We start from the raw sequence: 21,285 nt of genomic DNA on the forward strand, positions 1-21,285 counted from the left end.
CACATTTCCTCAAAAGCACTGAAAGGAGATCAGAAACAAATGTTTGTGTTAGTAGTTTCCCCACAAAGTGTCACACAGACCAAATACTTTCAGCACAAACAAAGCAGCTATTTTTTTAAAACTAATCCTGAAAACGTTCAATCAGACTCTTTGGACTTGGGTTTTACATGTTTATTAGAAAACAAATCTGCAGTAAAACCACCAAATAAGATCAATTTTAGCCCAGCTGTAGGACGAGGAACTTTTCTCCACATCATCGGTACCAGTCAGAGGCTCAGCCCAACATCCCTGTTCATCTGGAATGAGTAGGTATGTCTACATGTTTAACTAGGACTGTATATAATGTGCTGAACTTCAGGGCAGGTTAAGTCTAAGTGATCTGCAGTTATATCTAAGAAAGGTTTGACCTAGTCTCGCAGAATGCCCCACAATAATCAGGGATTTTACAGGATGTAAGCGCCACCACTTTACAGCGGATCCAATCAATCTAGAGTCCAAGTAAACATTACACTGCACTGACCAACGGATCTCACTCCCGTCCCCTCATGGCAGGGACACCGTTGGACCAGAGTTTCACACTGAGGCTTCATTTCTTCATCTTGAGGTCAGCTTCTATGGCACTACGGCGCCCTCTGGTGCCACCATCCTGTGGTAGACGGGGGAAGAAATAACGGGTTTTATGCCTTTAAATCAAATCAAATTTATTTGTACAGCACATTTCATGTACAAAACAATTCAAAGTGCTTCACATAAAATAAAAGCATTGCAGCAGGGAGTGTAAGAAGCATTAAAAATACATAAAAGAATATAAAGAGAAACAAATAAAATAATTTAAATGAATTTAAAAACAAGCAACAGTCCAGATAAGTTCAAAGATATCGTGCAGATTTCATGCATAGACACATGAGAAAAGAAATGTTTTTAACCTGGATTTAAAAATGTCTACATTTGGTGAAAGTTTAATCTCCACTGGCAGTTTGTTCCACTTGTTTGCAGCATAACAGCTAAATGCTGCTTCTCCATGTTTAGTCTGGACTCTGGACTGGACCAGCTGACCTGAGTCCTTGGATCTAAGAGCTCTGCTGGGTTTATATTCTCTGAACATATCACAGATTGTAAACCATCAGCAGGCTTTTAAAATCTATTCTGTGACTGACTGGAAGCCAGAGTAAAGATTTTAAAGCTGATGTGATGTGTTCAGATCTCTTAGTCCGGGTTAAAACTCCAGCAGCAGCGTTCTGGATGAGCTGCAGATGTTTAATGCTCTTTTTGGGAAGTCCAGTTAAAAGAGCGTTACAGTAATCGAGTCTACTGGAGATGAATGCATGGATGAGTTTCTCCTGGTCTTTTTGGGAGAGGAAACCTTTAATTTTACTCTTCTGCTTTCAGCTCGCTCATAAAGGAAAAAAAGAAGCGTTTTCAGAGGAATACTTACAAAAAGAGACAGGAGGAAGGCAGGCGAAGACATGGACACGCTGTCCTGTAGGAGGAAAACGATGCACATCAGAGCTGTGACCCTAAAGCGCCCTGCGACACTCACAGCTACAGAGTTATGACCCACAATGCACTCTGCACTAAAGGGCCGTGTATACTCTCGCAGCAGTGTGTCGCAGTGAGCTTGTCGCAGACATGACGCAGTTATTTTTGATTTATGCCCACTTCTGAAGCGCGGTCTGCGCTATGTTAATCCCACGCCACAACGCAAGAGGGACAATCACGAACAAGCTAGGATTGTGGGTGTGGTGGGTGGCGTGTTTCTCTTCCGGTTACGGAGGTCATTCAACAACAATGGCGACTGGACGAATGCGCACTTTGATTGAGATGCAGCTGATCGATCTAGAAATAGAAGAAATATTGCTACTACTGGAGCTGGCAGAGAGCCGAAAGAATCGTCACGGTTAGCGTCACCATTAGCCGGTTAGCAAACCGGAAATACGCATAGTGTAGAGCGGCTGTAGAGTTGACCAATCAGAGGCCTCCTTTCTCTCCTCCCTGCGACGATATCTGCGGCACTGTCTGCGGTCAGTTACAATTTTGGGGAGGTGCACCAGAGTGTCTGCGTAAGGGGGGGGGGGCATGTCTGCGTTAACTGCGACACACACGCAGACGACCTGGTTTCCGACCATAAACAGGCCTTAATGCAGGAAACTGTTGAGTTTCTTCCTGAAACAGCATGTTATTCTACAGAACCGCTCCAGCAGAACCGCTCCTGCAGAACCGCTCCTGCAGAACCGCTCCTGCAGAACCGCTCCTACAGAACTGTTCCAACAGAACTGTTCCTACAGAACTGTTCCTGCAGAACCGCTCCAACAGAACTGTTCCTACAGAACCGTTCCTACAGAACTGTTCCTGCAGAACCGCTCCTGCAGAACCGCTCCTGCAGAACCGCTCCAACAGAACTGTTCCTACAGAACCGTTCCTACAGAACTGTTCCTGCAGAACCGCTCCTGCAGAACCGCTCCTACAGAACTGTTCCTACAGAACCGTTCCTACAGAACCGTTCCTGCAGAACCGCTCCTGCAGAACCGCTCCAGCAGAACCGCTCCTACAGAACCGCTCCTGCAGAACCACTCCTGCAGAACCGCTCCTACAGAACCGCTCCTACAGAACCGTTCCTGCAGAACCGCTCCAGCAGAACCGCTCCTACAGAACCGTTCCTACAGAACCGCTCCTGCAGAACCGCTCCTACAGAACCGCTCCAGCAGAACCGTTCCTGCAGAACCGTTCCTGCAGAACCGCTCCTGCAGAACCGCTCCTACAGAACCGCTCCTACAGAACCGCTCCTACAGAACTGTTCCTACAGAACCGCTCCTACAGAACCGTTCCTACAGAACCGCTCCTACAGAACCGCTCCAACAGAACTGTTCCTACAGTTATCCTCCTGTCCATTTTTTACATTGTGCTGCCACCAGTGGAAAACATCCGGAGAGAATATAACTGCTTCGTTTAACTCGGAGCGTGTGGAGTTTCTAATCACTGCAAACATGATTTTTGTGTCACAAAAGAGCGACGGCTGCCTGAAACGTCCCGCTTTGGAAAACGCCCGACAGATTTAGCCTGGTGTCCCTTTCTTCTACCCTCATCTCCTCCTCTGAATGCTTTGCCTTTAATAATAAAGGTTCCTGTCAAGCACCTTGTCAGTAGAGTCCTGTTTGCGCGTGCTCTCGCGGCCCCTCAGGCTCTTGGCGCTGATGCCAGACTCTGACGTCTCCATGATGAGCTGGGTCGCTAGAAACTGCTGGATCTGCTCCAGGACATCCCGCTGCATCTCCACAGCCATGTGGTACACGTCGTGGTCTAAACCGTTGTACATGACGGCATTCTGAAACATCAGCATGATGTCCCTCTGGAACTCAGCGGTGGTCCGAATCAGACCGGTTTCAATGTTCTTTTTGATGGTGGCCAGGTCCATGGGCCTGCAGGGGCGGAAAACGAAGAGGGGAGCTGGTCATTCTGTGTTATCTGACGTTGTTTTAAGTTATAGTTAGATTCTCTGCTTACCTGTGCACAATACTATGATATCCAGGTGCAATTTCATCCGTTACTGGTTGGAGGAAGACGTTTGCATACCTGCAACAGAGTAGAAAAACGATCTATTCCCGTATTTGCACGATCAAATCAAATCAAATTTATTTGTATAGCACATTTCATGTACAAAACAATTCAAAGAGCTTCACATAAAATAAAAGCATTGCAGCAAGGAGTGTAAGAAGCATTCAAAATACATAAAGAGAAACAAATAAAATAATTGAAATGAATTTAAAAACAAGCAACAACACGATAAATAAGTAAAGGACGCGTATAAAAAGCTGTGGCTCATTAGCCGCATCCTGACCTGTGATTGGCTGCGGCACGCCACACAAGCATGATGGCTTTTTTCCAGATCTTGTGCGCTTGAAGGGCCTCCAGGTCCTCGCTGCACACAGAGCTTCACAACAACGGTACAAAAAAAGGAAGAAGAAGAAGAAATGCAAATGTGAAGCACCTTTCACCACCATCTCTGCCCCTGTAGGTGTGCCTGAACGCACGTTACTCACAACTGTGACGAAGCGGGGCTGCTGGGGATGGAGTCTGCGGTCATGTGGAGCTGCAGGGACGAGGACGCCGTGTGGAGACTGTACCCGTCTTCGCTCTCGCTGGCTGCGGGCTCCAGCTCCGTTTCCCCCTCTGGTTCTGACGAGGACTCCTCACCCTCTTCTTCTCCACACACATCTGGCCCCGTGACCTCGCTGTCTGCTTTGGCCTCCAGGGCATTCTTTCCTCCCTCAACACTAATTCCATCCTCCACCTAATGGAGAGAGATGTGGAGACATTCATACAAAGCCCACACTGCACGGCTACTCTGGAGCTACACACTCTGCACTCAGCACAGCAATGACAGACATCGGCTGTGTTCCAAACCGCATACTTCTCCTACTACTCCTACTATTCATACTGACTTTTTTCCCGGATGCATACTAGATTCACCGAAATGTTGGGTATGCATCATGAGGTTACTACTCATACTCAAACTACCCAAGATGCAACGTAACGTGACGTCGCCGATCGTCATTTCCTGTCAAAACGGCAGTTTCAAGCTAGCTACAACGAGGGTAGGTTCACTTCCTGTTTTCAAAACAAAAGCACCAATTGTATGGTAATGGCTTTCCCTATGATAAAAGGCAACGGGTATTTCATTTTGTGAAAATAACCGGAAGTGTGTTGCTCACTACGGCTAGCTTTAGTAGTGCCGAATTCGTGGGAACAAAATTGTAAATAGCCGGTATTTTGTCAGATTTCCAACACGTTGGGGATCTAAACGACTACTTTCTCACCTGAAAATGTTTCAAATGTTGCTAAAGTTTACAGAGTTTAGAGCTTAAGAGAAATCAGCTTCAGGCCGGCTGATTTCTGCTCGGGCAGGACGAAATGCATTGTGGGTAAACGCTCTGCATACTGTCTGATCGATGAGAATGCAGTATGGAAGTATGTAGTATGTGGTTTTGAACACAGCCATCATGTTTGCTTTGTCCTCGTTGGGTGTTATACCTCAAGTTCCCTTTCTGTCTGTGGGATATCTTCTAATACTGAGTCTGCTGAGATAGTGCAGATGAATAGTAAGGAGATGGTTATTCAAAATGCATGGCAATACAAATCAATACTCATATTTAAGCATGACTTTGCGTACCTCCGCTGGTTTTTTCAGGTCTTTGTTGTGCCTTTGTGTCACTTTCACATTTTACGGTGCCCTCGATTGAAATTTGGTTTTTGGGGTCCCCCACGTCTCCAGTCTCTCTTATTGCCTGAGACAGTGGATGTGTTGGACTGTGACTGTGCTTCAAAGTGTTAGAAGAATTCCATGAAGATGAGGGGGTGGGAGGAAGGCTCCTCTGGTCCATAGGAAACACTGTGAGGTTGCTGTCATGGCTGCTGTACAGAGCAGAAAGGGAAGCTCCGGCGCCCCCCTCCAGGCCGCGGTGTAGAGATGAGGACTGTGAGGCCCCTGTGGGGTCAGACTCCTGGGGCTGGAAAGGCCCTGTATTCCAGCCCCCCGGCAGAGTGTGGCCATTCTCCTCACACAGGGACAGAGCTGCCTCGACTGCGGCTGCATCCAGAGCCTCTGCAGCTTCATCTGCCTGCAGAGGAAGTCGAGACAACTCTACATTACTCTCTTCAATAAGAATGAATAAATAAGAGCTTCATTCTATAGTAGGGCTGAACGATATGGACAAAATTTCATATCTCGATATTCATGCCAGATATCTCAATATCGATACGATGGGTTCATTGAAAACTAAGCATTTTTCTGATAAATAAAAGAGAAGCAGCATTTAGCTGTTATGCTGCCAACAAGTGGAACAAACTGCCAGTGGAGATTAAACTTTCACCAAATGGAGACATTTTTAAATCCAGGTTAAAAACATTTCTTTTCTCATGTGTCTATGCATGAAATCTGCACGATATCTTTGAACTTATCTGGACTGTTGCTTGTTTTTAAATTCATTTAAATTATTTTATTAGTTTCTCTTTATATTCTTTTATGTATTTTTAATGCTTCTTACACTCCCCGCTGCAATGCTTTTATTTTATGTAAAGCACTTTGAACTGTTTTGTATATGAAATGTGCTATACAAATAAATTTGATTTGATTTGATGATACAAAAGAAGGACGTCTGCAGACCTCGGGTCTTGAGTTGGAAGTTTGTTATTATAAAATGGAGCGTTAAACTGATGTAAGGTTCAGTCGTCCGGCTCGACCACACGTCCATGGTTCAATGTTCAATTTCACGGAGTAATCACGGATAATCATAAACCTAAATGATTATTAAGATGAAATATAAAAACATTGTTCAAACAGCTGAGACCTCAGCATGGAGGTACCTCATGAAATAAATGAATGGGTTACCATTCAAGCAGTTTCCCTGTAATATTATTGTGATTGCAAAGGACTACATTTAAACTTACACTTCTGCAGCTGCAGCGGTGTTGCACTTATTTCTAAAAACATATTGAAACTCGGAGTATGAGTGCATTAAGATTTCCAATTCGAGGTTGGTGAAAAACGTAGCCCCTCCTCTTCCCCGTTGCCATGGTGACTCGTCGAATCGGGGCTCCATTGATGCTGGCTTTTTAAAGTTGTGGTGCACGCGCTAAACTCAAGGTGAACTTACTCAGAGTTGATTAAACTCACTCAAATCAGCGTTTCTGGAACTGAAAACTCAGAGTTTTCTATCTCAGAAAAGATCAACTCAGAGATCAGGAATAGACTCAGAGTTGGTTGAACCTGCTACGTGAAACGGACCCCAGGTGGTAGAACATGTTTGTTGTGCTGCCTTACCTCGTGCACAGCACCTCTCTCTGGTTCACATCCTCTTTTCTGAATCCAAAATACCTCCAAATAATGGAGAATGACTTTTTTTGACTAAATCTGTCGAATGCGCAGATTCTGCACCGGCCTCATCTTCCGCAATCATGCTTCTCTTTTTAATTTCCCCACTGTGAATGTAGTTTGTGTGTCTCCGTCTCCCTCCCTCCCTCCCTCCCTCGGATGTTTGTCATTGGCTGGCTTCAGCTGTACATAAGGGCAAGCGTAAAAGTTATGTTTGCGACTGCCTGAGCTGCACATGCGGGGGAAATAAATATCGTTGATATCGTTGAATTTGATATCTTGAATGTTCATATCTAGATATTGATACGATAACGATATATCGTTCAGCTGGATTCTATAGTGACCCAAACTGAAACTGATTAAATGACCTGTGTCAAATAAAAATCTTTTTTTTAACCTTCTCCTCGATGATGGCAATGATGTCCCCCACTGTCTTCAGGTCCAGCTCATCTCCCATGTATGACCCGGTCACATCCTCCTCGCTGACCACCGACACCTTTCCCTCTGTCTGGCATCCAAGGGGCACAGACGGCCCGTCTGCACATGAGACACAGGCCAGCCTCAGTATGCACGTCACCACATACAAGTCTTATCATCTTCTTGTATTGAATGGAATATAAAATCCTATTTGGACAGCAAAACATTCCCCATCTTTTCGAGACAAACTTCAGAGTCTCAAGTGAAATTCTCCAGCAGTTATGAAAAACGAGACAGGGGCTGTGTTCGAAACCGCATACTTCTCCTACTACTCCTACTACTCATACTGACTTTTTGAGTTAGTATGCGAGTTTGAGTGAGCGAGAAGTTCCCGGATGCATACTAGATTCTCTGAAATGTTGGGTATGCATCATGAGGTTACTACTCATACTCAAACTACCCAAGATGCAACGTAACGTGACGTCGCCGATCGTCATTTCCTGTCAAAACGGCAGTTTCAAGCTAGCTACAACGAGGGTAGGTTCACTTCCTGTTTTCAAAACAAAAGCACCAATTGTATCTTAATGCCTTTCCCTATGATAAAAGGCAACGGGTATTTTATTTTGTGAAAATAACCGGAAGTGTGTTGCTCACTACGGCTAGCTTTAGTAGCGCCGAATTCATTGGAAAAAAATTGTAAATAGCCGGTATTTTGTCAGATTTTCAACACGTTGGGGATCTAAACGACTACTTTCTCGCCTGAAAATGTTTCAAATGTTGCTAAAGTTTACAGAGTTAAGAGCTTAAGCAAAATCAGCTTCAGGCCGGCTGATTTTCGGCTTGGGCAGGAGCGAAATGCATTGTGGGTAAACGCTTTGCATACTGTCTGATCGATCAGTATGCAGTATGGAAGTATGTAGTATGCGGTTTGGAACACAGCCAGGGTTTGGTCTGTGGGGGGCACGTGGGAGAGTGGACAGACCTGTATTCGCCGTGTAAGTAGAATTAACTGGAACAGGAGCAGCAGCAGAGAGAGGAATGCCAGAGACGGAGTCTGCGCTGACCATAAAACCTAATGGAGGAGAAAACTGGGCGGGACCTGCCTCCAGGAGACGGGACAACATCGGGGCACCTGCAATCCAAGCAACACAAACCTGTTAAAGCACAAAGTGTGGACGAGCAAATATAAAATATGACATAAAATAGAATAGAAAATTCTTTATTCATCCCCCAATGGGGGAAATTCACATTAGTCAAGTAGCTCCAACAAATTATTAAAATTATTAATATTTACAATTATTTGTATATTAACAACAACAATAATAATAACAATTCTTCTATAAAAATACTACTACTAACTAATAATAATAATAATAATAATAATAAATTACTAAATAAATAAAATAAAATAAAAATCAATCAATCAATTTGAGAAGAACTTTGGTTTCATCCACACAGTGATTCAGAAACCGTGTAAAACATTTCAATTCACAGGTGCAGAATACATTTAACTGTCATTATAATGATCAAACATAGTGTTTGCACCTGTTGCCTGAGACAGAGGCTGACAGGCCGGAGCCAGGTGCAGGTCTTGCGCTCCCGTCACATTAGCAGCGGACACGTCACCGTCCCCAACCTGAGAGACACAACCCTCATCATCATTAAACCGTTAGCAACATTTCACCACAGCGCAGTGAAACCTCCCGTGAGAAGCGTGTTCACATCACATATCACCAACGGTGGCTCTTCTGCTCGCTGTAGGAAGCGAGAAAAGCTCCATGTTTCAGAGGTATACAGACCTCTGAGGGTGCGTACTGAAGAAGCTAAGAAGGGAAGAGGGAGAAGGTGAGAGCAGGAGGCCAGACGAGATTAAATCTCATCTGGCTTTTAGTCACTGTCCTTAAAAGACTGTCGGACAGACGCCTCGCTGATCCTCTTGCAATTGGACTAGTGAGTAATAGGGCTGAGCAATTTTATCGATACTGCAATATATAAATCCATATTTCATTTCCTGATAAAGTATCGATTTTTCAGCCGCGAGTATCTATTTTTTATTTTATTTATTTATTCTTTTTTTTTTTAAATATAATTTTTTTTTTTTTTTAAAGCAAACTTTATTGAAAAGTCAGATGTTACAATTAGTGAAAACACAGAACATTAAGGTAATACAATACAATGCCAGGGGGTCAAATTATACAAAACAGTGATAAATTAGTTAATGAAAATGTTGTATAAAGTGCACAGCTCTCACGTTTGTGACATGTTTGTTTGTTTCTGTTCGTCTGGCTGTGTTGTCCGTGCGGTTCAAAGGTCGGACCACCGGTCCAATCAGTGACAATTCATGTCAAATCACACTGTCCCTTTTTTTCCCCCAGAAAATTATGTAATCGTATCGCATCGAATCGAATCATATCGAATCGCATCGCTGGCTGAATATCGTCTATCGTATCGTATCATATCGAATCTTATCGTATTGAATCGAATCGTATCGAATCGTATCGAATTGTATCGCATCGTTGGCTGAATATCGTGTATCGTATCGTATCGTGAGATTAGTGTATCGCTACAGCCCTAGTGAGTAATGTAAGCTGTCTGGCTATGTGTTGTGATGTTTCACCTGCTTGATGCAAAATTGTCAACTCACTTTCTTTTGATCATAAGCAGTCGACCGACAACAGACCCGAGTAAACAAGGCTCTTTGGTGTCTCATGCTGTCTCTGCTGGCTGTAAATCCTGAAGCTTTTCGGCATATGTACATGTTCAGCTGCCCGGAGGTGAGGACAGGCTCGGGTCATGAGTATAGTATGTATGACGTGTAAAACAGACTTTTTCATTACAACCATTTAAAATATCATTAAAATAAATACATTCTCACTCATGCCCAACAAGCACAGACACAGAAATCATGAACAGGGCCCAAAAATAACATCCGTCTCCTCATTCACCAGCAAAAATGTTTCTTATTTGCCCTGAAACTGCATCACACATAAATCATCTTAAGCAGTGCTTTAAAGAGAGATTTGATAGAGACCACCAGATTTATGACGCTGTGAAATAAAAACACATCATCAGTTCATCATATCTGTGGAACTTTGGGTCATTTCCCACTTTTCCTTTAAACATTAACATTAAAGGGGAAGTTCTTTTTTTTTTTTTTTTTTAAACCTGGACCTTATTTCTGGCATAAAATACGTTCATCTACTCACCGATAACAGTTTGGTGAAAGTTGGCGTCCTTCGGAAGATATTTAGATCACTGGAGATAGGAATATATTCATATAACGGGAGAGAACAGGGCAGAGACCATACAGTCTCTAAATAAGGCATTATCTGTCTTTATTTCACCAATACTTTAAGACCAATGAATGAACGCGTACTATTGCACTGTTAGCTCAGAGCTCCCGTGTTGTTGTTATCGGGGGCTTTCTACTGGGATGACGTCATCAACCCGCATCGCTGCAGCACAGCTCATTCCCTCCGTGAACTTTATGTCGGTCGGCTAACTTCACACAGAGTTTGCTGCAACATGGCAGGATATTTATCAGATTTTGACAACGTGGACGACGACTTTGGCTGTGTTCGAAACCGCATACTTCTCCTACCAGTCCTACTAACGTTTTCAGTTAGTAAGCGAGTCTGAGTAAGCGAACTTTGAGAAGTTCCCGGATGCATACTAGATTCGCCAAAATGTTGGGTATGCATCATGAGGTTACTACTCATACTCAAACTACCCAAGATGCAATGTAACGTGACGTCGCCGATCGTCATTTCCTGTCAAAACGGCAGTTTCAAGCTAGCTATAACGAGGGTAGGTTCACTTCCTGTTTTCAAAACAAAAGAACCGAATTGTATCGTAATGCCTTACCCTATGATAAAAGGCAACGGGTATTTCATTTTGTGAAAATAACCGGAAGTGCGTTGCTCACTACGGCTAGCTTTAGTAGCGCCAAATTTGTCGGAACAAAATTGTAAATAGCCGGTATTTTGTCAGGTTTTCAACACGTTGGGGATCTAAACGACTACTTTCTCACCTGAAAATGTTTCAAATGTTGCTAAAGTTTACAGAGTTTAGAGCTTAAGCGAAATCAGCTTCAGGCCGGCTGATTTCGGCTCGGGCAGGAGCGAAATGCATTGTGGGTAAACGCTCTGCATACTGTCTGATCGATGAGTATGTAGTATGTTGTCACGCCCATGGGGTTTCTCCCCATGTTTTTGGTTTTGGTGTTGGTCATGTCTTGGTTTTGTAGTCCATGTTTAGTTTTTAGTTTTGCCATGTTTTAGTTTCCCTTCATTCAGTTCATTAGTTTCACTCACTCCACCTGTGTTTTTCCCCTCAGCTGCACTCACTCTCCAATCACGCCCTCTATTTATTTTCCAGTCTCCCATGTCACTTGGTCGGATCTTTGCTTATCTTCCCTACATGTCTACTTACCCATGCTACCTGCGTTTCCAAAGTTAAGTACCTATTTATTCTATGCCCTGCCAAGTGTTTTTGTTTGTTTTCCACAGTCACGTTTTCTGAATCCGGCTTAGCCGCGCCTTTTGTTTGTACTTTGTTTTTTGTTAAATAAACCAAGTTTTCCTTTTTGAAGTCCGCATCCGTGTCCTCCCTTTCACCATCCTCACCAGACCTGACAGAAAGATCCGACCAGAAAATGGACGCGGCGGACTCCGACCAGTTTTGGAACCTCTATGAAGAGCTGTGGCGCAGTATTGAGCGGGGCTCCGCATTCGAGAGACTGCGGGTGGCTGGTAAGCTCCTGGCGTTCCTGTCGGCGAGGCGGGGGCTCCGGAATGATAATCTGGAGGGCGCATGGATCCATGCCGGGTCTGTGCAGCACGCTGCCTCACTGGACGTTTTTGGCTTGGAGCCAGAACAGGTAGCTGCACGATTTACATCCTCCCTCACCTCAGCCACAGTGTCCAGAGACCCAGCACCCCCACAGCTGGCCACGAGGCCACAGGGCCTGACCAAGAGGCCACAGGGCCTGACCACGAGGCCACAGGGCCTGACAAAGCCTCAGAGCCATAGACTCACTTTTTCGAGCCCCTCCCTCCCACCCCCAGACATTGGGGATGTCTGGGATCCATCCCTTAAAGGGGGGGCTCCCCCCTCACCGGACGTCCGGCCGCCTGCTGAACAGTCTCCGGCTCCTCCTCCTGCCAAGCCGTCGGAGGTCTGGGCGCCAACCAGACTGCCGCTTAGTCAACGGATGTCTGGCCGCCTGCCTGACCACCGCCTCCTGACGCCACGCCAACGGAGGTCCGGCTGCCTGCTGGACGGTCTCCGGCTCCTCCTGCTGCCACGTTGTCGGACGTCTGGGTGCCAGCCAGACCACCGTCTCCTGCCGCCACGCCGACGGAAGTCTGGGCGCCCGCCAGACCACTGCCTCCTGCCGCCCGAAGCCGGTACTCTTTCCGCATGCCTTGTTGGCCACTGCAGCCACGGCACCGGTGTTCTGGTCCCCCGTCTGACCGGCTTCGAGCCCCTCCCTCCCACCCTCAGACTTTTTAGGGTCGTCTGGGATCCACCCCTTGAGGGGGGGGGCTCTGTCACGCCATGGGAATCATGTTTTAAGTTTTATGTTTTAGGTGTTCAGTTCATGTCCAGGTTTTGAGTTTCAGTCTTGTCATTGTTTTTCCCCCTCACTCTGATCATTGGTTCATTCACTGGACCCGTTAGTCATTGTCACCAGCTGTTTCCCAAGTTAAGTACCTATTTATTCTATGCCATGCCAAGTGTTTTTGTTTGTTTTCCATAGTCACGTTTTCTGAATCCGGCTTAGCCGCGCCTTTCGTTTGAACTCTTTGTTTGTTTTTGTATAATAAAACCAGTTTTGCTTTTGAAGTCCGCATCCGTGTCCTCCCTTCCCCACACCAACCTGACAAATGTAGTATGCAGTTTCGAATACAGCCTTTGAGGCTGGAGTGAATGAGCTGTGCTGCAGCGGCGCACGTTGATGATGTCATCCCAGTAGATGCGTAAAGACAGGCCCCGGATAACAACAACGCGGCAGCTCTGAGCTAACAGTGCAATAATACGCGTTCATTCATTCATTGGTCTTAAAGCATTGGTAAAATAAAGACAGATAATGACTTATTTAGAGGCTGTATTGTCTCTGCCCTGTTCTCTCCCGTTATATGGATATACGCCGATCTCCAGTGATCTAAATATCTTCCGACTTTCACCAAACTGTTACCGGTGAGTAGATGAAGGTATTTTATGCCAGAAATAAGGTCCAGGTTTAAAAAAAACGAACTCTCCCTTTAACATTTAAATAAAACATGGTGTCGTATTTACGGCCACTTTAATGAAATTTACTTGCTTTTGCTCCTCGGTTTGTGCTTTTTTTTTTTTTTTACCTACACAACACTTAACAGAATTATTAAAGACTTTCTCAACACAACAGTAACTTCACAAATGCTCCTACAAACATGGAAATGCCACCAGTGTCGACTACGGTCAGCGTTTTACATACCAGTCTAGAATTGGTGGCCAAGATGCTGCCTTTCTTCAGTAACTCTGACAGGAGCGGAGATGGTGGTGGAGTGGCTTTCTGGCCCAGGAGCTTCTTTTGAGTGGGGTCATCCAGAAGTGCCCCGTGGCTGACGTCGTCAGTACTGGGTCCAGACGTCTCGGCGAATGTCATTAACCTGGCTGATCCTGACGCCTAAAGACAAAGAGAGGGAAACACAGAGAGCTAACGGGTTGGCTATACCAAGGACCCGACTCAAACTGTGCAGCAGCAATCTTACATTTTTTGTTGATACAAGATCCAGGGTCAAGCACTCGAGTGGGTCGCCTGGGGAGAAGTCCTGGCTCGGGGAGCTGTAGGATGAGGGTGAGTGCATGGTGACACTGGGCATCCGCTTTGGTGTGTTCTTCGCCACCTGTCTGGCTGAAAGAGGGAGAAGCAGCGAAGGGAGAACTTTTATTAGTCATTCAACAACTCCTGGTTGCCTCAGTTCTCCTACTTTGAGCCATTCGAGTGGCATGGCTCTACAACAGTGGTCCACAGGTTGAGTGGAATGCATCACTGGTACGATTCCCCGCTTCCTTTGACCCACACTGACCCCCGTTTTAATGTGAAGTTATGTAAATTCTCGTCAATTATTTAACGCCGATACATATTTTATCGCGCATAAACGCAGTTTAAAAATATATATACATATATATATATATATATATATATTTAATTTATTTTATTATCGTAAAAGTCTGTTGCTCACAGGCTTTTATTTTGTAAAAGTCTGTTGCTGTCTTCTGCAGAACCGGAAAAGAAAGAAATCGGCGGATCCACCAAACATGGAGAAGGGTACGGAACTTTTACTCGGCCATTTTCATTTTAAAGTTCTTCCAGACGGCGGAGTCGACAGAACCAAAGTCATCTGTAAACACTGCCAAGTTGAATTCTCTTCTCACCGTAGTAGTTCCAGTCTAAAATATCACTTAAAGGCAAAACACACAACTGATAGCAGCAAGTCATTCAAGGAAACAGACAGTGGAGCGAGGCTTCTACATAAAAACTACATAAAGATGCTGATGTTAAAAGTGTGTTTGCACAACAAATGTTATGGCACTTTCATTCATATGGCAGCACATTTAAAATAAAACTAAATGCTAAAAGCTATACACTACTTTTGAATTCATTTTTGGATTTTGCGTACAAATGCGATTAATCGTGATTAATCAGGGAAATCGTGATTAATTAGATTAAACATTTTACTTGTTGCCCAGCCCTAGTAAATTCTTCTGAGTGAAATCCTGCTTATACTCTGATACCCTGATAAGCAGCATCTGTGTTTTTCCTCCTCAGCTCCGCCTCCTCCTCCTCCAGCTTCTTCTTCCTGACAGACACACAAAGTGTTATTTTTTTCTCATGCTTACAAAGAAAAAAAAAAAAGAGAGAAGTAAACAGGTTTGATGTACGTTTTTTGTTTTTTTTTATTCGCTTCTTACTGCAAAATGTCTTCCCACAACTCGTCCAGTTTGGAGTCCAGATGTCCCGCTTGAATTAGTTCGGCCTCTCTCTTCAGCTTCCTGTGAAACACAGCATCGTGTTGATCGACCCGTGTCACTGATGGCGTTTATGGTTTTCTGGCTCGTATAAAGTCACCTGTGCTTCTCCTGGGTTTCTTTGATCAACCTCTTGAGCTCTTCGATCCTCTCGGCCGTCAGCCTGCGTACGATCACGTCCTCCACCGTCTCCACCACCTCGCCTTTCTCCCCACGCTTTCGCCTAACGGCAGCAGATGCATCGTGTCACGCCACAGTTTACTCAAGCTACAAACCCATGTAATCTATCTAAGCTCAAAGTCACAACTCTCTAAAGCATGTTTGAGGTTAAAGGGACAGTTCGCCTCTTTTGACATGAAGCTGTATGACATCTCATACTAGCTAGGGCTGAGCAATTTTATCGATACTGCGATATATATCGATATTTCGTTTCCCAATAAAGTATTGATTTTTCAGTCGCGAGTATCGATTTTTTTTTTTAATTTTTAAAAAAAATTTTTTAAAGCAAACTTTATTTAAAAGTCAGACGTTACAATTAGTGAAAACACAGAACATTAAGGTATTACAATACCAGGGGGTCACATTATACAAAACAGTGATAAATTAGTTCATAAAAATGTTATAAAGTGCACAGCTCTCACATTTGTGACATGTTCGTTTGTTTCGGTTTGTCTGGCTGTGTTGTCCTTCCGGTTCAAAGGTCGGACCACAATCAGCGACGATTCATGTCAAATCACACCGTCCCTTTTTTCCCCCAGAAAAGGATGTAAGTGTATCGAATCGAATCGTATCGTATCGTGAGATTAGTGTATCACTACAGCCCTAATATTAGCAATATCATTTAGGAACATTTTCTTACCCCCTGCTGCGTCCTGTGAGCCGAGTTCCAGCCCCACCTGCTGACAGCCGCGCCTGTTACGGTGTTTGCTGCTCGGAAGCAGGGGACTGCTCGGTCTGCACGGTCTACACAGCAGGCAGTGATAAGAAGGCAGAGAAAATAGGGCCAAGCGATTGTTTTGAGAAGCAAAACGCTTTAATTTTTTAAACCCCAGCCAACTACCCGGACTACCTTCGTCAACACCAAAACGAGGCTGGAACTCGGCTCACAGGACGCAGCAGGAGGTAAGAAAATGTTCATAAATGATATTGCTTTAAGTCCAGGTGGAAGACGCACCTGTTTTCAACTGCATTTGAATAGTTGAAAAGAGTTTCAAAACTTAATCACATTATAACTACTGATTTTATCTATTGTTCTTATTTCTTTCTTTTTTGTTTCAAATTTAAATCATGCTTTTTATTTCTACTGTTTTAATGTATCTGTAAAGCACTCTGAATCACCTTGTTGAATTGTGCTACAAATAACCTTGCCTAATATGGGATGTCATACAACTTCATGTCAAGAGGCAAACTACCCCTTTACAGCCAGTCGTTTGCTCACTTTGGTGCCTCTGTTGTTTCCAGGAGCTCGGAGTACTTGGAGGCACAGTGCTGTGAGGAGCCAAAAGAGAAGCGAGATCAGCGCTGTGACGCGTCAAACCTAAACGCTTTGAGCTCAGAATCTGCGGTACCTTTTGAGAGAACCAGTCAGGTGGTCGTCCAGGCTCTGCGAACGGTTTGATGGCCCGACTGACAGATACCCTGTTGAGGTTGAAGAAATATGATGAGAGGAAACACACGTTCAAACCCTCATCGTGAGTGTTTCTGCTGTGGTTTTAAGCTCTCAACCAGTAAACTGTGTTAATGAGCTATAAATACCAACAGAGATACTCTTAATAACAGCATTCTGCACGTTTAAGAGATACAAGAAAAGAAAGGATTTTGTATACGGCCTAAAGCAAGTTTAATACTGCTAAACTTGCATGCACCCACACACATTCTGAATGGTACTGGCACTGATTGCAGCCTGAGTCAAATGCATTACCAGTTCTGGTCCCCACTCTTCATGACAGATGTGGCCAAACATAGCTTCTCCCTCACTGACCATGGCTCTGTCGGTCCAACCACAAGCAGCTTGTGCTCTACAGAGGAGGGGAAGACGTGGACAAAGCATGAAACACACTTGGTGCTGCACATTTCTGCTGTCGTTCTCAGGCCTGGCGCAGACTGTGCTGCTTTATCTCTGGTGCTTGGCTTCGTTTGCACGTCATTTTTCTTTCTTTCTTTCTTTTTTTTCAGGAGCGAGCATCCCATCATACCAGCAGTAAATTGCAGACACTCAACTGCTCGGGATCTGCGCCCATTAAACGCCGTTTATAGCACTTGGTGTTGGGTGGAAATCACCCCCACTGTAAACGGAGCTGTCAACAAAACGATGACAAGCGTTAAGCCTTGCTGCGGGCTCCCCGGCAGGGAGCTACGGCTGCCATGGAGGGAAGTTAGTGGTGGTAAAAAAAAATCTGCCATGCACCAGTGTTACTCACTTCCAACCCCGTTTGCCATCTTCCTGTCATCCCGACATTCCACACATCATGTTAGGCAGAAACTCGGTGATAAACAACGCCGGCGATGTTCGTGAACGGCACGCGCAGGAGTGTGCACGTTAACATTAACGGACGTTAACGGTCTGGATGTTCAAGCTTTGAAGGGTTTTTTTTTCCTTAGTAGCTAGCACGCTGAATAACCGTTGGCTGTTAAAGTCCCACTCTAGTTTACCTTAGCTACTGGTAACTTAAGGAATAACCAGCTAGCTCAAAAGCTATGTACAATTGAGTCAGTTAAAAGTCGCAAAAAAGGTTTAATTCCGCCCAAACCTCAACAAACTCCATGCTACCAAGCTACAATCAATCCCAATAGATTTTTTTAGCCTGCTAGACACAACGTTATTTCTCATTCTAGCTAGCAGCGAGCTGTTCCTACACGCCCACCTCAGTTATGATGGTATAACCCTGGAGGCAGCTGAATTCTCACCACTAAGCTAACTAGCTTGCTTTGGTTTCTTGCAACAACAAAAATGTAATATAACACATAATATAAGTGAATATTGGCTCAACATATCTTTCTTTATTCTAAAATGCATGCAACGTATTTACAAAACTGAGTAAAACCCTAAACCACAAACTGGGTTGTTTGCCCCTCAGTTAAGTTATGACCCATTTATACCAGGCTGAGAATACAGTCATCATTACTGCTAATTACAAGTTGTGGAATACACTCTGCTATAGTTTATAGGTAATTATCCTGCATGAAAAGTAAAAGTGTTTGCAGTAAATGTTGATAAAGTAACAATTATCTGACTGATAATTACTAAAGCAGCAGAGCAGGCAGCGTGTTATCAGCAAAAAGATGGATTAATATTCTATTTACATCTCAGGTTAACCGGGTTTATACAGCAGTGATGCATACATTACAATGCAAGTTGCATTTTAGTTTGTTGTTGTTGTTTACGTCTTATTTCATATAATTGATGGAAGGTAATTAGACACATTTGCTCATGTGTTGAAAGTTGACACCAAAGCGAGCCATCCTCTCCCACAGAAGCCAAGGCCCCTGACCTTAGAGAAAAGCTGTTTTTTCTTCAAATACCATTGGAGGAGGAATGACTATCAAGATCCTAAAGCATGATCCTGAAATTAGTCATAATGAACCTCAGGAACGGTGGGGTACCAAATAGAAAATAATATGAGTCAGACAAAGACGGTAGGTCAGAGGGCTTCGGCGTTCAATTTAGTAGTGCGAAGGTGCTCTTTGGTTAGACTTACTTGTCACAAAGGTATGAAGATATCCAAGGCACTCTTCTTCTTTGTTAAAAAGCTTTTAATAAACTGAGCTAGTTCATACTAGAACAGATAAAATTGCCAACATGTTTCAGCCTGCAAAGCCCTGATGAAGGCCTTTGCAAGCCGAAACATGTTGGCAATTTTATCTGTTCTAGTATGAACTAGCTCAGTTTATTAAAAGCTTTTTAACAAAGAAGAAGAGTGCCTTGGATATCTTCATAATATATATGAGTACAAGTTGCTGCAGTTTAGAAAGAAAAACAAAACAAAACACAGATGCTTTTTACATAAATGCTGAGGGGACTTTGATTTATAGTAGATTATAATAGTCCAAACAGTTTAAATTTCCCATTTCAAAGATATAAATGAATTGCAATGTTCGGCATCAATATTATACCGCTAACTCAAACTGTCAGTGAGACAGTTTTCTCAACAGAGTAGTTTGAGAAGAATTCTCAATACTATTCACAATGAAATGTAGAACAAAGCTGTAGAAATCAGAACTTCGAAAACTGGCCGCACCTCAGCCTGTATCGATCCAATTCAGTGAGCAGTTTGAACTAAAATTAGTCGCTAAGTTGACTAGTTTTGAACTTTGATTCTGTCCATTTGGATTATTCACGCAGACGGCTCCTTTCGAAAGAAGCCCATGAGCAGAAAATAACACCTAAAAAGAGAAAGTGAAGAGAAAAATTATGTCTCTGAACACTAATTCATGTACAGCTCTACCAGAAGGTCCTGAAATAAAATGACCTACTTCTTGAAAAATGAGCTTTACAAGTACAATTTTGAGGTAATGGTACTTTAAGTATATTTGTTTTGTGCATTTTAAAGGGATATTTAGGAAGAAAAACTTTCATTTCTCCAACATTACATTTTTGATCGTTTTATTCACCTTTGAGACAGTTTTTAAATCTCTTTCACTTTTCATGTATTAGAAAAAGCAGTGTGCAGTCAGGACTTTTTCTGCTGTTAATCGTAAATAATACATTTTGAACGTTCACTGGTGTTTTCATACAACACAGAAGCAGATACGTGTCACACACTGAGTCGCAGGACCCACAGACCAGAACAACCGGTCAGAGTTTAGTATGATCGGGGAAAAACAAATCCTCCAGTACATGCACGTGGCTTTGTCTACAATTTCTGAAAACACAATATTAATATTTTGAATGTAAAATGACTAAAATCTGCTTTAATTGTGCCACGATAACATGATGCTGCGTTATCTTTTGAGTTGTGGGAGTGACCAACATGAGATTGAAACTAGACTATGGAGTTTTAGAAGGGTTGGGCTTATTTTTTTTAAATAAGTGTCACTATTGTATGTTCCTGGAACGTACAGCTGCATGACTGTAGGTCATTAACTACATGAAATACCTCTTTATAGTATTTTCTGTGATCTGAGGAAACATTCTGAATTAACTAAGCAGTGCAAATGAAACGTATTCAGAACTTATCGAGTTTTCTTCAATGTGTTAAGTTTAAAAGTCATACTTTTTTCACATAAATTTAAAATACTTATAATAATGTGATACCATGTGACACCTTTGGGTTTGGAATAGACCGATTTCCTCTCTGATTGCATAGATCCTATGATGCTACATCAATTATGCTAAAAAAAAAAAAAAAAAACAGTATGAAAGAGGGGACACGCTGGTTGGGTAGATGGTTTATTTCTTCTCATATAAAGGAGCCAATTACTGCAGGGAAACAAACGTTAATGAGGCCCTTGACATTTAACTCCACAATAGGGCCATATTGCCCCCTGCTGCTCGGTGAAGTAACAGTCAGCTCCACAGGAGAGATTAGCAGCCTTTAAGAGGATATAGACAAGTAATTCTGTTGCTTGTGAAAACTCACACCTCGATATAAAACAAACATTCCAATATTTCATAATATTTCTACACGAAATAAGTGTAAACAAATGTAAATCTGCACAATGCTCAGCATGGCCTCATTAAATCCCTGCAGCTTGATCAAAAACATAAATTGGAACTGAAAATAAAGAAGGATATTAGGTTAGATAGTAACAATTCTTCTACAGCAACTCTCCAAAACCTTTTTTATTTCCGATGAGAACTCGATATTCATAATTGTTCCCATGGTAAAAGTTCATTTCCCACGTAACAAATGCACCTGTTGACTCTCTTGGCATTAATTACTCCCGTTTTTTTTTCAAATTTCCATGCAAAATAAACAGTAATACGTTGTTATATATGACATTCAGTATATTTAAAGCTGTCCGTCTCAGACCACGAGCCGCTC

General features: G+C 43.3%; 1 protein-coding gene across 3 annotated transcripts; it reads right to left on the reverse strand.

Moving 5' to 3' along the window:
• Positions 1–156: 156 nt before the first annotated feature.
• On the reverse strand, positions 157–18,151 carry brd8a (bromodomain containing 8a). Of its 3 annotated transcripts, none has more exons than XM_075487701.1 (20): positions 17,722–18,151; positions 17,223–17,319; positions 16,870–16,939; positions 16,740–16,789; positions 15,402–15,524; positions 15,245–15,325; positions 15,068–15,132; positions 14,041–14,183; positions 13,764–13,955; positions 8,831–8,921; positions 8,268–8,417; positions 7,266–7,405; positions 5,168–5,615; positions 5,029–5,072; positions 4,038–4,288; positions 3,836–3,928; positions 3,502–3,570; positions 3,134–3,416; positions 1,436–1,480; positions 157–646 (listed from the first exon to the last, which is right to left on the reverse strand). In XM_075487701.1, the coding sequence occupies exons 1-20, from the start codon at positions 17,738–17,740 to the stop codon at positions 587–589; spliced, it is 2,514 nt and encodes an 837-aa protein (XP_075343816.1). In that variant the 5' UTR covers positions 17,741–18,151; the 3' UTR covers positions 157–586. The 3 variants fall into 3 exon arrangements, with proteins under 3 accessions (XP_075343816.1, XP_075343815.1, XP_075343817.1); XM_075487700.1 differs by having other exon boundaries at positions 5,029–5,075; XM_075487702.1 differs by lacking the exon at positions 1,436–1,480 and having other exon boundaries at positions 5,029–5,075.
• Between the last annotated feature and the right edge of the window lie 3,134 nt (positions 18,152–21,285).

This window comes from Odontesthes bonariensis, chromosome 16 (assembly GCF_027942865.1).
Source record: "Odontesthes bonariensis isolate fOdoBon6 chromosome 16, fOdoBon6.hap1, whole genome shotgun sequence".
Lineage (NCBI taxonomy): Eukaryota > Metazoa > Chordata > Actinopteri > Atheriniformes > Atherinopsidae > Odontesthes > Odontesthes bonariensis.

Bases quoted from the DNA above. Each gene is read 5' to 3' on its own strand.
- brd8a (XM_075487700.1), bottom strand. The intron at 16,790-16,869 runs GTACCGCAGATT...GGCTCCTCACAG, and splicing joins CTGACTGGTTCTCTCAAAAG to CACTGTGCCTCCAAGTACTC. The intron at 8,418-8,830 runs GTGCAAACACTA...CTTGGATTGCAG, and splicing joins GCCTCTGTCTCAGGCAACAG to GTGCCCCGATGTTGTCCCGT.